Source organism: Sphaerodactylus townsendi, linkage group LG03 (genome assembly GCF_021028975.2).
Source record: "Sphaerodactylus townsendi isolate TG3544 linkage group LG03, MPM_Stown_v2.3, whole genome shotgun sequence".
NCBI lineage: Eukaryota > Metazoa > Chordata > Lepidosauria > Squamata > Sphaerodactylidae > Sphaerodactylus > Sphaerodactylus townsendi.
The window spans coordinates 98,150,809-98,169,162 of NC_059427.1; the positions used below are offsets into that span (position 1 = coordinate 98,150,809).

Here is an 18,354-nt window from a genome sequence, read left to right on the forward strand (position 1 = left end):
CTCCCGGCGTCGCAAGGCAGCCACGGCTTGTGTGTCTTTTGTGTGTCCCCCTCCTGGCAGCTAATTGGCTGCCGGCTGCTTGACGTCACAATTGGGAGTTTCTTTATGTCCTCCTAAACATAACGGGCTCCGGACAAGTTTCTGGGCTGCCAAGATTACTCGCAGGGCGCGCAGAAGGTGCCCGAAGGGAGGGGACGGGGGCTGGCCGGGGAACCCGCCGCAGAGTTTACTTCCAAGGCCGACGGCTGCATGAGGCGCGCCCGTCCCACCGAGCCCTGCGTGCACTTGGCGACCCTGGCTCTTTTCCAGCGTGCCTGGAGCAGCCGAGACTAGAGCGCTTGCAAAGGTTAAGTGGTCGGGGACGCCGGGTCGGTCACGCAGGGGGCGCTGAGAAGCGGGGCTCCCGTGCGGGGAGCGCGCATTTTTCCCAGGCTTGCGGGAGGCGCGCGAGGCTGCGGAGGGGATCGGAACTTTTTAGAGGGATGGGGACGGTGTGCTCCGCCGGCTTGGCGCACCCCACGATGAGCGCGAACGCCAGCGGCGGCCAGAGCGCGGGCAACTCGACCCAGCCGCCGACCCCGTCAGAGAGCTGGCTCGTGGGCATGGGCATCCTCATGTCGCTGATTGTGCTGGCGATCGTCTTCGGCAACGTGCTGGTGATCACTGCCATCGCCAGATTCCAGAGGCTGCAGACCGTGACCAACTATTTCATCACCTCCTTGGCTTGTGCGGACCTCCTGATGGGGCTTGCGGTTGTCCCTTTCGGGGCCAGTCACATCATGCTGAACACGTGGAAGTTTGGAAACTTCTGGTGCGAGTTTTGGACTTCTATCGATGTGCTGTGTGTCACGGCCAGTATTGAGACCCTCTGCGTCATTGCCGTGGACAGGTACTTTGCCATCACTTCTCCTTTTAAATATCAAAGCCTCTTGACCAAGAATAAAGCCAGGCTGGTCATCCTGCTTGTCTGGATAGTGTCTATCCTGACATCCTTCTTGCCTATCCAGATGCAGTGGCACAGAGCCAATGACGACGAGGCCCACAGATGCTACAAGGATGCCACCTGTTGTGACTTCTTCACCAACTCAGAATATGCCATCACTTCCTCCATCATCTCCTTCTACATCCCTCTGGTGGTCATGATTTTTGTCTATGCCCGGGTTTTCCAAGTTGCCCAGAAGCAGCTAAAGAAGATAGACAAATGTGAAGGGCGGTTCCATCAGCACAGCACTGCCCTGCAGGAGCAGAATGATGGAAGGGTGAGTCACAGGAGAGCGTCCAAGTTCTTCCTGAAGGAACACAAAGCTCTAAAAACCCTGGGCATCATCATGGGCACCTTTACGTTGTGTTGGCTCCCGTTCTTCATAGTCAATATTGTCTACGTCATCTGTCCCAATCGCATCCCCAAATTTGTGTACATCTTTTTGAACTGGGTAGGTTATGTCAATTCAGCCTTCAACCCCTTGATCTACTGCCGCAGCCCAGACTTCAGGTATGCTTTCCAGGAGATTCTCTGCTTCCGGAGGTCTGCCCTGAAAATGTATGTCAATGGATATTCAAACAGCAATGGGAAAGCTGACTTCATTGGGGATCACAATGGCTATCCTATGCAAGAAGAGAAGATTAACAAACTGCTGAGCGAAGAAGGAGGCCCCCCTTCGGGGGAAGAATTTTTACACTGTAAAGGTACTGTCTTGCATGGTAGTACTGAATCCCAGGGGACTGAGTGTAATACACATGATTCCTCCTTAGCAGGGTTTTCATTATGCCCATATGACTTTTAAACAGGGAAACTAATGTTATGGCTTTTGCTCAAACAAAACTGAGCACAAGTTGTACCAGTCTATGGGAGGTGGCCTGTGCTGGTTCATCAGTAGGCTATGCAAAGTACTTCAGGAAAGAGCATTTGGATTTGCCTGAGTTCATGTTAGAGTCTTTTCTTCAGCCAAGAGTCAAGGTATTTTAGCGATCAGCCCACAAGAGTGTTTATTATTGTGATATGATGTTACTGTATCCATCTACCTCACTGATATAGGACAAATACTGAACTGAGCTGCTATGGTAAATGTGAAATCTTTAGCTCAAGGGAAAAAATGATGTTATTGATGTCCTCCTGTCAGGAGATTATAAAATTAAGGATTTATTTAAAAAAATTGGTTGTGTTAGGTTTTTGAGTATTATAAAGTCAATGGTTTACATTTTTAAAATGTTGTTTATAGTGACTGAATTTCTTGAACATATTCTTCATAGTAGTTGACTATTCCAAGTTCTTTACCTTCAGAAAGTCCACTCTATAGAAATCGGTGCAGAAATAGTCTCCAAAATCCTCATGAATACCAGTTCTTTGTTGAGAATAGCACAATATCTTTCAACTCTCTCTCATATTAAATCTATATTTATTTTCCACCCATACAGCTTTGATGTTATCACATTTTCATTTGCCAGCATTATAGAAATCATAGGTGCTTATGCCGTTGAGAAATGGTGACTGTACCTAGCATTAGTTGGCAACTATGTGAACCTACTCTCCTGCTCATTAATTGGATTCTTTGTAGTTTCTGGATATCCTGCACTGGACTCATGCTTCCATATTTAGACCCTTGACAGATGGCAAAGAGTGCTTTGAAGTGCCAAGGGACTAGGGAGGAATAAGTCTCCTTATTGTAAAACTGTTAACCAGAACTTTTAGTTGCAGGTGACCTCTGTCTGTTGTTGATAGCAAGAGATCTGGATGGGGTGAAATGTTTTGCTTCATGCTATAATAAAAATAACATATTGTTATAGAGTACAGAGGGCTTATATCTGCTATTCTGCAAATGGATTCATTTGTTCTTCTCTGGAGTCTTGTCACCAGCGACAGGAAGGTAAAGGCATTTAGCAATCATAGCAGGGTTCTCGTCACTTTGGATCAACAAGTTGCCCGCCAGCAATTCCCATCTGAGGTCCCTTTGCTAACATCTTAAGTTTATGGAGTAATTTTACAGGTGTTAAGCTATGTAAACTATCATCAACTCTGTGAACATTGTCCCTCTACAAAATGTCTCTCTCTCTCTTTTTTTTTTGGCTAACCCATGAGGAGCCTTAGGGAATTAATTCTGCAATAAAAATGAGATTGATCTGTTAAATTGCATAATTTTTTATTGTGGAATTTGCACCCGGATGCTGTTCTTGTCATTCCCTGCAGGTAGTCAAACTAAATAAAGGGCTTGTTTGGCCATTAGTGTATGAGATTCACATTTCCTTTCCCTTTATCCTACCAGATCCTCTGGTTAGACAGCCTTTGTTTTTTGCTTATGTTCAGGAGGGGCGCTATTCTTCATTTGGTAAGGCCATGTCATGCTGACAGAAAAACGACAGGGTCAGTGTTTGTGAACACATTTCCCCTAAAAGGCTGATGATTCTACAGAAACATAATGGCTTTATTATTTTCATTTTCATTTGGAGATAAAGCTTTACTGTAGGGGCTCAAGCAGTTTCTGCATCTCAGTTCAGTTTTATGGGTGTGGGCATGGTGTACATATGCATTTTGTTTTGGCCAGTAAGCCAAGTGCCATTCTGCCATGTGAGTGCTGCGTCCACCTCTTGTTGCAGTTCGTGAGACAGTGATATGTCAAGTCCAAACCCATAATTGTAATAGATATTTTTGTTTGAAATAACTCTCCTCCCTCCTACCCCAGCACAAGACTCCCTCATCTGGCAAAAACCTTTTAAACATTAAAAATGCATTTAGAAAGAAGAAGAGATGGGGTGCAGGAGAGGTGCATTTTCCTAAATATTGTATTTTAAAAAGCATAAGAGGCACCTGGAAGCAAGCTCTAGAAAATCTATAGAAGGCATTTTGTTGGTTGATGACAACAGAACAAGTCTGTGGGTGAAAATGGCTGAATTTGCAAAAGTATGAAAGGAAATGCTGCTAGCTTGGTGCTGGAGCCCACATCCCTTTTCAAATACTATTAGTGTTTTTGGTGATTGGTTTCCAAAAGAGGAGATTGTATACATTTCACAGTTCTGCAGATGATGAATTGGCCCCCTTTCTCCCAGCCTATTTGTTACTCGTCTGTAGTTTGGTGTGGTTTTATTTGATAGACTTCCTGATGCTGTCCTGTTTCATTTCTCTGTCGGGTTTGTGTCTGTTTGCTGTGTGTCCTGCAAACTTCTCAAGTAGGAAACTGGTGCTGAGATGTGTCAACAGGTGCATGAAAGCAGAAGGTAGAAGGCAAGCATAGTTCCCCCCGCCCCCCGGGCATCTGGGTAGCAATGGTCTTTAGTTGAACAATTTTGCAGATGACACAGCTTTTCATTGACAGTTTATATGTTGCTTTTTCTTTAACATCTGTTGGTGTTTGCAAAGCATGATTGTCAAGGGGATATGAAAGTGGCTAACAGAAGCAAAGCACAGGAAATAATGTAATCTGCATCCTTTGCACAGATTGACACATATATTTAGCACACATGTTGACATCCCATTTTGTCTAGAGGATGAGGATTTCTTATTATTTCTCCACTTGGTGATGGAAGGCCGTACAGGAAGCTGTCTTGCCCCTGAAGGGAAAGTCATCTACTCAGAGGAGCCCATGGCAGTGCTGCTGCAGCGTCCAATCCCCCTCAAGATAATATGTTGGAGGGAACTCTCAGGATAAGAGCTCTACCTCAAGGAGAGATCAAATTTGGCTCAGGAAGAAGAGATAAAGGGTACCTGTTCTCTACCTCTTCTGAAGAGAAGAGAGGGTTTGATTGTTAGGTTTGTCTCTGGGGATAAGCAGACCTTGTACAATTCAGTCTGACTCTGGAAAAAGGACAGGCTGGTGTGTGTGGAATCCTATGTGAGAGGGGATCCAACCTAGTGGTTAGTCAGTAAAGGTTTGTTTATGCCTGAAAGCATTGCAGAAAAGTCTAACTGCTCTCTGAAGTCTAATCAGTTTAAATTTTTGTGCCTTGGCCAAGTTACTACTTTGTATACCTGGAGACCTGTGTGCTGGCTTGTTCATTAAAAAACAACCTGTAAATAAATAAATATTAGTTGCTTATATATTAATCCTCAGTTATCTCAATAAGCTCCTTGTGCACCACAACATTTACCTCATAATAACGAACCCAAATGCTACATAGTAAAGAAAAATAACTCAGGACTTGTAAGGCAACTAATTTAGTTATATAAGTAGAGGCAGTTATAAATACTAAGGGGATAGAAACATCAAATCCCTCTGAAGTAGAAACCTCTCATGTATCTGGTGTGTGGAAGGTGCCTAAAGGGATTACAAATGAATGTATAGATCCAGTTGAAGTGAACAATACCAAAGTCTTTAGCTGGAAAGATTTGGGAGTCAAGTGATTCAGGCAGCCCAACCCAGATGCCCAATGTGTTTAGGAATGGTGCAGGACTGTGCTGGTGTATTCCTCCCCTCCAGCTGCCCAAGGGGCATCTCTGCCAGCGCAAGTGAAACCAGATGTTCAGGCTACTGCAGGCCTGTTCTGCCATCCAGAACAGGCATCAGCATGGGGAATGGGTAGGACATTCCTGGGGGTGGAGCCAACATTAGTTTGTTTCCACTCTGAGTTTGTGGACAGTTGTGCTCTAGCCGAGGACCTACGCCTCCCTTTGGGTGATGTAAGTCCATTGGACCCAATGGAGGGCTTTCTGATGGTGGTTTTTGCTTTTCTTTCCCTCCCTTCACCTCTGGAAAGCCTGTCATACTGCCTCTGGCTGCTGCAGGTGTCCAGATTACACTCTAATAAAGCCAGAGCAAGTGAAACCAGAACAGTACTTATCTGGAAAGGAAATGGCTATAAAAAGATTGGGAGGACCTCAATTTAATATGGTCTTAGCATACAAATAGTACACAAGGACTGGTCAGGAGACTGGGAGATGGGAGTAAGGGGAGAAATCACATTGGCATTTATTTGACTAGACATGTCAAATAGATCAATGTAATGACCAGAAACTAAAGTAAAATATTGAATAAAAGTCAGCAACTAGGCCTGCAACCACCTAGAACTCCTCAGAGGGGGAGAGAAATTGCAACACAGAAGCCCATAAGCAAGGGATCCAGACTGGTTGGGGGAGAATATACCGCCTGGTGTGCTGATTGCAGAACAGCAAGCTGATAAAACTTTAAAAAGTAGCCAGAAAAAGTCCACCTGAAGTGCCCATCCTGTTAGATTCATGTTTAAGGAAGGCAAGCTATGCAAAGGGTTTCTGAGAAAAAAGTTTGCAGTTGTTTGGGAGAGGCAAGTCCAACTGATTGTCCCACAAAAGTACAGATCACAGTTACTGTCAATGGCACAATAAAGCCTATTTGCAGGTCACTTGGGCGTGGCTAGGACTAAGCACAGAATGATTCAACATTTTTATTAGCCTGGGATATTAAGAAATGTGGCAGACATTTGCAAGATGTGTCATGTTTGCCAAGATGTGTCGTGTTTGCAAATTAAGAGAAAGAACCAAAACAAAACTGCAGCCTCTGCTCATAATAGAAGTACCATTTACAAAAATGGGAATTGACATCTGTTGAATAAACCCACTAGAAGATGACACAGATGCATCTTGACACTAGATTGAATCGCTACAAGATTTCCTGAAGCAAGTGCCTTTGAGCAACAGCAAGGCTCACACTGTAGCGGATTTTCTGCAGTTTTCCTAATGAGATTGTGAATGATCTTGGAACTTCTTTTATATCCACTATAATGCAGTGGCTTTGGGTCATGTGTGACATGAAACATCTGACTTCCACCCCATATCGTTCAGAGATGAATGGCTTTACCAAAAGGTTTAATGGAACACTGGTGAGGATGATCAAATTGTACTTTGTGACGCACCCAAGTGACTGGGACATGCACCTGTAGTACCTGCTGTTTGCCTGCAGAGAGGTTTCACAGGAAAGTATGGGGTTCAGCCTCTTTGAACTGTCATGTGGTCATGTGTATGTGAAGACTCCTCAACAATATCAGATTGGGAAGTGGGAAGGAAAAGATATTCCTGAACCAGAGAGCATTGTGCATTATGTGGAAGACTTGCAGAACACTCTGCATGAGATGCTGGCAGCTGCAGGTGAGAATCTTCATCGTTCCCAGCCTAAATAGAAGAACTAGTATGATGCGAGGGTTTGAGAGAAATGTTTTGAACCAGGGGACAAAGTATTGGTTTTGTGACCTAAAAGGGAAAAAAAAATGCAAACTGCCTGGGAAGAGCTTTTTGCAGTTGTGGATAAAATAACTGATGTAAGCTACCAAACTTGCTGATAAAAACAAGCTGTGCTATTTTAATGTATTAAACCCCTGCTTTGTGGCTTGTAAAGAGTGTGAAGCAGGAAAAGCTTACAAGGGATGGGTGGAAACCCCCCTGGACCTTACCAAAGGTTACTGGTAGGTGGAAATGGAGCCAGAAGGCCAACCCAAAACTACCTTTACCACCAATGCCAGTCTGTTCGAATCCCCAATCCTCCAGTTTTGGCTTAGAAATATTGGAGACACCTTCCAAAGGTTAATGAACAAGTGTGTGGGTGAGCTTGCTCTAGATTGGATTGATGATGTGGTTATCTTCATCCAAATCCTTGGCTAAAACACCTCCCCACTTTTGTACAGCTGATTAAGAAGGCTGGTCTGCCTACAAAGGCAAGAAAATGCCAGGTAGACCTATGACAGGTAAAAGAACCTTGGACACATGGTGGGTGGAGGAGTAATCAACCCAGGGATGTGCAGGTTTGAAGCGATCAGGGTGCCCTTGACCAAATATCAAGTGAGATCTGTTTGGGGTTTGGTTGGCTTCTATAAGAAGTTCATCTCCAATTTTAGTGTCATCACAGCTCCATCGTCAGACCTGACTAAAAAGGCTTTACCAGATAATGTGAACTGGACATCAGAATGCCACATGCTACCTGAAAGGTTAAAAGAGCTAATAGCATCTGAAGTTATGGGTTTGGGGCACTACTCAGTCAGTATGGCCCTTCTGGATAGATATTCCCAGTGTCATTCCTGAGCAGGAAGTTCTTTGCTAGGACATCTTTCAGCCATGGAGACTGAGTGTTTGGCTATTGGGTGTGCTCCAGGGAAACTAGGACTTTATGGACTACTCTGTACACCAAACATGTACACCAAACACTATGATTGATTCTGCACAGCGAATGTACAATGGGTTGCAGTCATTATAAAGGAACCTGCTTTCCTTTTACCTGTTTATATCTGTGCCGTGCAGGCAGCAGCTGGAGCCCATGGAAATAATCCAAGTTGCATTTGTGCCTTCACACAGAGAAGTTTCTTTTTTAAAATTTCTTGCTATACATCTATAGCTACGCAGGCATACAGAAATGCAACCCCACAGTCATGCCGATCATTCCACAATAAGATTGGCTACACCTGCGTAGCTACGCAGGTACATCGCACAAAAGAAAAAGAGGCCTCCCTGGAATGGAATGGAAATGGCAGGCAGATTCTCCCTGATTGTAGACAGCAGAGTGGAATGGAGGGAAATAAAGTGCCTCCTGTCTGGCAGTGGCTGTTTGTGTGGGTGCAGCTCCAACCTGGGATTTTTCAAAAGGATCACCGGTTTAACGATTTTCCAAAAAAAACAGGTTGAAGGAAATAAAACAGGAAAGGCTTGTTTTGGAGGTGGGACCTGTGCAAAGAACACCCCCCCCCCCCGCAATTGTTTATATAGCATCCTGTACCCATTATTATTTGCCCTGTGTGGCATCCACCTATGATAGCTCCGCAGCACTAAGGATAATAATGGCAAACTTCTCTGATGGAGTTTGCATTTTCCAAGACTTGGATTTTGATGTCATTCATGAACATGGGCATGAAAATGTGGTCGCTGATGTTTCATTCAGATGGCTATTGTCTGTATCAAAATAAAATAATGGTTTGTAAATACATATAAGTATGAAAAGTGTTACTCTACCGTTAACTGTTTTATTCTGCTCCTGTAAACCGTTTATATTGCCTATTAACATTACTGGTGTGGAATGAAGAGTAAGCTTGCCTCATTGACCAGGCAGAGACCTGAAAAAGATCTCACCTGTATCAATGAGTTTCTGAAAGGGGATTATGTGATGGGCAGGAGGCTGTCTTCAGCCATTCAAATGAGCCCATAGGAGCGCTGCTCCAACATCCAATCACCTTCAAGAAGGGGGATGAGATGCTGGAGTAAATAGGGGAAGGGAAAGTTGAGTTCCGCCTGAGAGAGAGAGAGAGAGAGAAAGAAAGAGAGAGGGAGAGGGAGAGGGTGTGTGTGTGTGTGTGTGTGTGTGTGTGTGTGTCTGTCTGTCTGTGTGTGTGTTTGGCTCAGGAAAAAAGAACAGAGTGAAGGGTAGCTCTTCCTGGTAGTGAGACAGAGCAGTTTAGCTCTATTTCTGGGAGAGAAGAGAGTGCTCAATTGTTAGATCTGTCTCTGGTGATGAGTATACCTTGTACAATTTAGTTTGATTCAAGGAAAAGGGCTCAACAATCTTCTTGCGCACCATCATACTTATCTCACAGCAGCAAACCGAAGACCTATACAGTTGCTACCTGTAGACCACCTGGAAACTGAGGGGAAGGTTTGTAGTTCAAAATGAACTTAGATCTGAAAAATCTTAGGAGGCTGTGTGTGCCCCCTCAGTAGTGTCGGAAAGCCTCTTGTCCATCATAAACTACAGGACAGAAAACTTTCCTGACCTTTCTGGACTAGAGCTATTTTAAGCTTCCCATAGCAATGATTCTCCTTACTTGTCACACCCCCACACACGCACACACTGCTCTGAGCATCAGAAATTAAAAATATAATAAGTGTGCACTTTAAAAATGTGTGCATATAGGTTTCTCCTCCATCACCTTTGGGAACATTAGCTTGTTACATGTAATGAAGAGTAGAGATTAGTAGAAGCTAAAAGGAACAGGGGAACAAAATGAGAATGTGAAATGAAGACATGTCCAGAAAATATAAAAGGAGGAAATGGAGAGAACAAGAGGCACTGATGTAGAAAAAAAATGCAGGCATTAGAGGATATGGCTGCTTGATGTTTGCTGACTTCTTCTGATATAACAGTAACTTTGCTTCAGGTTGGGGCTGTACCCAGGCCTTAGCTTTGCCCCCACCCCCACTTCAAAATGAAAAATGACCTCAACATTTAGTTAGATGGGAATTTGCAATCTAATCACACACACACCCTTCAACTGCTGATTGGATTGAATCCTTGGGATTTTTGATATAACTAAGTTCAGTTTCTATCTATTTACACCAAGTGCTTCCAGAGAATTTTTAAAGCCTAGAATTGCACATTTTTAAAAATCTGGGGCATAGAGAAAGATTTGAACTGTTTGGATAACAGTTACAATAACAAGAAAGTCATGGAAGCAAATCCATCATGGTAATTAACTACACCATCTACGCAGCTACTCCAGTCTATTGACTGCCTATACCGCTTCATAGGATTGCACTCCAAATTGTGAGGTTGCACAAGTGCACTTCTGGAAAATATTCCTTCACAGTTCCCACAGTCTCTACAGACACCTGGAGAAAATCTGGGAGAAAAGGGGTGGGGTGGGGTGGAGGTTGAAGAGCTTTCCCTCTCTTCCTGAATGTCTGCTCCACTGAAGTGTGCGAGCTTTGGCAGGTCTTTAATCAGATCTCAAAAAGTAAGGAAACATGGAGTTGTAAATGGAATAGAACTGCAGGAATCTGCTCATCCCTAAATGAAAATCTAAGGGGAAAAGGTGATTTGCACTGAGTTATGTCATGTGACTTCTGATGGGAAAGTTCTTCCCTCTACCTGAAATTATTATTTGAGCAGCAAGGCAGAAACTGGTTGTGCTGCTCTGACCTAGCTAAGTAGCTTTGCTTTGCTCTTTTATTGTCAGAGACCCCCTGTTAATACAAAATGCTGCCATTAGTAATGTGTTCAGATATTTTTCTGCTTGAAAGACTTAGTAACCAATAACAGACATAGGCTGATTCAGAATATTTTTAATAAGAACTTTCTTAGAGTACTAAGAGGGGAAAAAACATCAGAGAAGAAAATAGCATTGCTTTGTTTTTTAAAGAGTTATTTACAAACTCAGATTTTCTTCAGGCCTACACATCTTTGCCTCAGTAGAGGGGGACAAAGCACTTTGTTTTACTATATTATTTTATTTTTTCTGTCATCTGAATCACTGCTATTTTGAGTCAGGGCTGCTAAAACATCTTAAAAGAGGTTGTAAAATAACAATAGCTGGGCACTGGTTATCTTTCAATTTGGTTTATACGAAAGATAAACATCTTAATGAAACAAAAGCATTAGCACCAATCCTGAAAGCAAGCCTTTCAGGCGTTTGCACAATAGCAAGTGTATGAATTTCATAGTGATACTTGAAATGTATCCCCCAATGAAGAGCTATTTGGGTTCACGATGCATAGATTGCTCTGTTTTGTGTATATTAAAGCACTGATTTACTTTCTGTGGTTTACTGCTCCAGTGTTAGCTTGGAACAGCACTCAATCAGTCCTTCTGTCTCTTGACTGGTGCATCTCCATTGTATGCTTGATGGGTGTGTGATCTGTCTCTGATTTTCTGCTTGTCTCTCTTGCCTGAAGTGGTTCCAGATCTACTGAGTGCATGGAAGGTGCTGTTTTGCAGAGCAAACAGAATTTAGTTCTTTCCCCGAGCTGGTCATCTACTCTTTGAACACAAACACAGCTTTGCAGTTAGCAAGCCATTTCCCATACCATAATGAACCTCCATAACCCCTTCAACTTGTGCTGTCCCTTTTTTTGTTTTCCCTAGCTTAGGCCAAATTATTGCAGCAATGAAAAGCCCTGCCTTTCCTGAATCAGATGCAAAAGGAAAGACACGTTGCTACAGGCTTTGGAGAGGAAACTGCATGACAAATCTCTTTTCTGTTTGGAAACAGCTGTCTAGTACATTGGAAGGAATAGATTCTGAGGATTAGTATCTTACTGAAAAAGGGCAGGCAACATGTCAAAAAACAGCAATTAATTGACCTGCACAGCTGCTTTTCTGTTCAGTGTAAAATACATGTAGTTCAACCCTAAAGCAAATTCTGCAGAATTCAGTCAGATAAGCACACACAGGACTGAGGTCTTGAATGAGTAAGGCACAACAAAACAAATTGACATTTTGATGTAAGAGTGAGACTTATTTAATACTGGGAGTCATATGAAAATAGAGACATGTCATTAATCAGGAAAAGCATGGATAATGGGGACAATCTAACTAAATAAAGCTGGTTAATGAGAACTATCCAGTTAGAAAATGAGGAAGGGGCAAACCAGAAGCAAAGCATTTCAGGTTTTTTCTCTTGCAAAGCAGAACACTATCCGGCTAATACCTTTTATTAGGGGTGACCAAATGACACATATGTATGAGCTTTCAAGCTTACTAGAATTCTTGCTCAGGTTGGATGCTGCAAAAAAAATATTTTATAGCAGAAAGGAAAATTCCTCAGGACATGATGTCAGGTCCTGGTTAAACATGAAAAGCATGTATCAGATGCACACGATTATATTTCCTTTGGTTGGTCCTAATAAGAAGTATTATGTAGATTTATTTTGGATTTGTACTTTTAGATCAGTATGACTTCTGTCAGCTTTTCTCTAACATTACCTGACTTGATGACATACTAAGAAGCAAGTGCCTTCGTGTGGTTAAAAGAATTAAATTAGAAATCCTCAACAATGTATACAGTTGCCACATGTACATGTGGCCTGAAAAAGAGATTGGATAGAACCTTCAAAAACCATTTTGTAAAGCGAGCCCTTTTGAAAATATAAATGAAACGTACGACCAAAATACCCTGTTTCCCTGAAAATAAGACAGGGTATTATATAAATTTTTGCTCCAAAAGATGGTTAGGGCTTATTTTCAGGGAATGTCTTTTTTTCCACAATACAACACTTACAGGACTCTTGTGAGGGTTGGGACTGTATTTTCCATTAGTGCCAGAGCAGGGTGACGACCCGCCAGACTATGAGACTTTGCAGTTTATTATTGGTTGAGTTGATACTCACTGATATGTATATTACTGTGAGTCATGCAAACTGAATATTGCTTATTTATATGATATTGTATAATGCGGTCTGACGTGCAATGCGCTTATTTTTTCTAACGTCTCCCCCCCCCCATGATTTTGCATCCCCCACGTGACCAGATCAGCTGTGCTGGGGAATCTGTAACTAGGGCTTATTTTTGAAGTAGGGCTTATATTTCAAGCATCCTCCAAAAATCCCGAAAAATCATGCTAAGGCTTATTTTTGGGGTAGATCTTATTTTCGGGGAAACTGTATATACTGGTATGCCTGTTGGAAAATCTTTGATTGGTAGTTTATAACTAGCAGGTAATTGGTTAAAATAGAGCAGAAGAGACTTGGCCAGGAAGAGCAGAGTGACCTGCTGGTGTTCATTTTGGAGGGCTTTTCTCAAAGCCACAGCTTTTAAAACAGTGTATTTTAACAGGGGTTATCTCTTTTTCTCCTTGTAAGGCTGCTGAATCTGGAAGGTGGGGCTTAACAGGGGTTAACAGAGTTCATCTCTTGTTCCTCTTTGTCCTAGAGGTGGGGCTTTTGTCCTGAGAGGTGGGGCTTTAGTTCAGTCTCTGGAACCAGCGGCGCGCGCCTAACGGCGTGCGCAATTTTAATTCAATTTTTTTGTTTTTTTAAATTAATAAGGACATATTTGACAGATAGTACGTGCAGATAGCTCCAGGGGGGCAGTGACTAAAAGCGTAATATTTAAATATCTAAACAAATCAGATATGAAGGCAGAAAGCCAGCAGGGGGATGGGGGCTTTCCAGTGTTTTGCACTGAGTGTCACATGTATGACTATCTGCCACTAGGACAGAAGTCATGGGTGTGCCCTCGCTGCAATGAGCTCCTGGCACTCAAGGAACGTGTGCGTTCTCTTGAAGCCAAGGTGGCAGACCTGGAGAAGCTGAAAGAGGCAGAGAGGGTGACAGACTAGGCTTTCAGGGACCTAACAGCCGGGTCCCACTCCCAAGGTGACATCTCTTCAGATGTCATGGAGAATGAAGGCCTTGGGGATGGAGGGTGCCAGTCTGAGGTGGGGGAAGATGCTCCCTTAGATGGGATCCCTTCCTTAACTGGTGATCAGCTATCCTCTCACACTGAGGATACCCCTCGGGGAGGTGGGGGGCTCCTTGTAGTGGGTGATTCGATCATTAGAAATGTAGAGAGTTGGGTTTGTGAGAGGCGTGATGACAGCATGGTGACTTGCCTGCCTGGTGCGAAGGTTGCGGATGTCAGCCGTCTAGATAGGCTTTTAGACAGTGCTGGGGTGGAGTCAGTAGTTGTGGTCCCACATTGGCACCAACCACATTGGTAAATTTAGCCGGGATGTTCTGGAAGCTAAATTTAGGCTGCTAGCGAAAAGGTTGAAGTCCATGACCTCCAAGGTGGCGTTCTCAGAAATGCTACCCGTTCCACGCGCAGAGGCCCGGCTAGGCAAGCGGAGATACAGGGTCTCAATGCGTGGATGAGAAGGTGGTGTAAGGCAGAGGGTTTCAGATTTGTCAGGAACTAGAACCTTTTGGGACAAGGTAGGCCTGTACAAGCGGGGCGGGACTTCATCTTAACCAAAGAGGAACCAGGCTGCTGGCGCTCAACATTAAAAAGGTGGCAGAACAGCTTTTAAACTGATCACTGGGGGAAAGCCGACAGGAGCTGAGGTGACTTCGGTTGGGAATACAGTATCTGTGGGGATGCAGACAGAGAGAGGTTTTTCTAAATCAACCACATACAAGTGAGGAACATAGCAATGTGCGCGTGACAAGGGATAGTGTCTACAAAAGACTTGAGGGTAAAACACATAAATCCCAGGTTAAGGACAGAGACAGGGTATACAGGTGTCTCTATGCTAATAGTAGAAGCATTCACCTAAAATGGGGAGCTAGAGTACAGAGTTTTGAAGGAGGACTTTGATATAGTGGGCATTACAGAGACATGGTGGAATGAGGAGAACCAGTGGGATGCTGTTATACCAGGCTACAGGCTCTATAGGAAGAATAGGACAGGGCGCATTGGGGGTGGAGTTGCCCTTTACATCAAAGAGAGCATAGTATCACATAAAATAGACAATGCAAGGGGAGCTGGTTCCCCTACAGAATCACTGTGGATATCAATACCAGGTGTGAAGGACAGTTTAATATTAGGAATATATTATCGTCACCCCGGCCAAGGGGCACAAGAGGATTCTGAGATGGAGTAAGAAATTAGAGAGGCGAACAAAAACAAAAATGTCGTGGTAATGGGTGATTTTAACTATCCCCATATAAACTGGAAAAAATGCATGTTCAGGTCATAGTAAGGAGAGAGCATTCCTGGATATGCTAAATGACTGTGGCTTAGAGCAGATGGTTGTGGAACCAACCAGGAGAGAGGTGATCCTAGATCTAATTCTATGTGCGACCCAGGACCTGGTGCAGGAAGTCAGGGTGGGGGAGGCGATAGGGAACAGCGACCACAATGCTGTAAGAATAAGTATCTCAGCATGCGAAGAGGTGGCAACTACCAATGTAGATATGTTAGCCTTCAGAAAGGGAAATTTCTCAAAAGATGAGGGGGATAGATGCTTGAGGAAGCTGAAAGGAAAATCAAGAGAGTCAAAACTGTCCAGGATGCTTGGAGGTTATTTAAAAACACAGTAATAAAGCTCAGCTGGAATGTGTTCCACGGGTTAGAAAAGGCAGCACCCAGTCCAAAAGAAAGCCACCATGGTTAACAAGAGAGGTTGAGGAAATTATCAGAAAAAGAAAATGTCTTTTAGAAAATGGAAGTCCAGTTTGGCTGATGAAGAATATGAGAGGGAACACAAATGGTGGCAAAAGAGAAGCAAGTTAGCTGTAAGGGAGGCAAAAAAGGATTATGAGGAACGCATGGCTGCGAACATCAAGACCAGCAACAAACAGTTCTTCAAGTACATCAAAAGCAGGAAGCCAGCAAGGGAAGCGGTAGGCCCGTTAGATGACAAAGGAACAAAGGGTGTGCTAAAAGATGGCAGGGAGATTGCAGAGAAGCTGAATGAATTCTTTGCATCTGTCTTCACCCAAGAGGAGGTGAGGAACATTCCTGCACCTGAACCAAGCTTCTTAGGAGGCGAATCCGAGGAACTAGCGAAGATAGTGATAGACAAGGAAGAAGTTCTGGCAGCCATTGATAAACTAAATGTTACCAAATCCCCTGGCCCAGATTGCATTCACCCAAGAGTTCTTAAAGAGCTCAAGCATGAAATTGCTGATCTTCTCACTTTAATATGCAACTTATCCCTGAAATCAGGCTCCATCCCTGAAGACTGGAAGATGGCCAATGTCACACCAATCTTTAAGAAAGGATCTAGGGGGGACCCAGGAAATTACAGGCCAGTCAGTTTGACATCTGTTCCTGGTAAATTAGTAGAATCTATCATTAAAGATAAAATTATAAAACATGTAGAAAAGCAAGACCTGCTGAGAAAGAGTCAGCATGGCTTTTGCAGAGGCAAATCCTGTCTTACAAACTTACTAGAGTTCTCTGAGGGTGTAAACAGGCATGTGGACAGGGGTGAACCGCTGGACATTGTCTACTTGGATTTCCAAAAGGCTTTTGACAAAGTTCCTCACCAGAGACTGTTGAGAAAACTCAGCAATGAAGGAATAAGAGGGGAAGTCCTCCTATGGATTAAAAACTGGTTGAAAAACAGGAAACAAAGAGTGGGTGTAAATGGGAAGTTCTCACAATGGAGAGATGTCGGGAGTGGTGTCCCCCAAGGATCCGTTTTGGGACCAGTGCTCTTTAACCTATTCATAAATGACCTGGAAGTAGGGGTGGGTAGCGTGGTGGCCAAGTTTGCAGATGATACCAAATTATGTAGGGTGGTGAGAACCACAAAGGATTGCGAAGAGCTCCAAGCGGACCTTGATAAATTAGGTGAGTGGGCTCAGAAATGGCAAATGCAGTTCAATGTAGCAAAATGTAAAGTGATGCACATAGGGGCAAAAATCCAAACTTCACATACACGCTACAGGGGTCAGTGCTATCAGTCACAGACCAGGAAAGGGATTTAGGCGTCTTAGTTGATAGTTCCATGGGAATGTCAACTCAATGCATGGCAGCTGTGAAAAAGGCAAACTCTATGCTGGGGATCATTAGAAAAGGAATTGATAATAAAACTGCAAAAGATTGTCATGCCCTTATATAAAGCAGTGGTGCGACCACACTTGGAGTACTGTGTCCAGTTCTGGGTGCTTTATCTCAAAAAGGATATTGAGGAGATAGAAAAAGTGCAGAGAAGGGCAACAAGGATGATTGAGGGACTGGAGCACCTTCCCTATGAGGAGAGGCTGCAGCATTTGGGACTCTTTAGTTTGGAGAGGAGGCGTCTGAGGGGGGATATGATTGAAGTCTACAAAATTATGCATGGGGTAGAAAATTTTGACAGAGAGAAATTTTTCTCTCTTTCTCACAATACTAGAACCAGGGGGCATTCATTGAAAATGCTGGGGGGAAGAATTAGGACTAATAAAAGGAAACACTTCACGCAACGTGTGATTGGTGTTTGGAATATGCTGCCACAGGAGGTGGTGATGGCCACTAACCTGGATAGCTTTAAAAGGGGCTTGGACAGATTTGTGGAGGAGAAGTCGATTTATGGCTACCAATCTTGATCCTCTTTGATCTGAGATTGCAAATGCCTTAACAGACCAGGTGATCGGGAGCAACAGCCGCAGAAGGCCATTGCGTTCACATCCTACATGTGAGCTCCCAAAGGCACCTGGTGGGCCACTGCGAGTAGCAGAGAGCTGGACTAGATGGACTTTGGTCTGATCCAGCTGGCTTGTTCTTATGTTCTTATGTTCTTACAATTGATTGGACTGTCTAAAACAAAAAACTGCTCTTGGCAATCAGACCTGCTTTGGTTTTGAATAAACAAAGGACGACTGTAACCCTTATATGGCACTCCACCTCCCCGGCCCCACCCGCTGAGACCTGGTCCTTCCCACCTTCCCTCACCTGGGTATTGTCCGACCCATACTTGGCCTCAGGCTGCTCCTGGGGTGCCTAGGAGTTTGCGCATCCACAGCCTGGTTGAGTTACATGAGCTCTAAGTTAATAGTTAAAATGTGGGGGTGGGCATCATACCTGCTGATGCCTTTTGCAGTCTACACATGTTCATTGTGACTTCTGCACAGAGGGTTGCATGCATATATACCCCAAAGTGCATATGCTCTAAAAGTGTAACCTGTATCTTGTAGAAAAGGGTGCAGATCATGCTTGATAGCCTGTACATATCAGACAGAAGGCTTGCTTAATGTATGGATACTGGGAGATGGGCTGAAAAATGCTGTCTTGTTTCTACTCTTCTTGTATATATTTCTGTCCAGACTGGCCG

The 18,354-nt window shown here is 43.7% G+C and overlaps 1 protein-coding gene across 2 annotated transcripts in view; it reads left to right on the forward strand.

The window, feature by feature from the left end:
- Nucleotides 1-18,354, forward strand: part of ADRB2 (adrenoceptor beta 2) — an 83,501-nt gene continuing 65,147 nt past the window's right edge. The window contains exon 1 of one of the 2 annotated variants that reach the window (XR_007244090.1): nucleotides 1-1,957. Coding sequence is in view for 1 of the 2 variants with exons in the window: in XM_048491746.1 (XP_048347703.1) it covers nucleotides 483-1,686 (1,204 nt within the window). In the remaining variant the exon portion in view is untranslated. The remainder of the gene's footprint in view (nucleotides 1,958-18,354) is intronic. The other variant, XM_048491746.1, reaches the window with a different exon arrangement.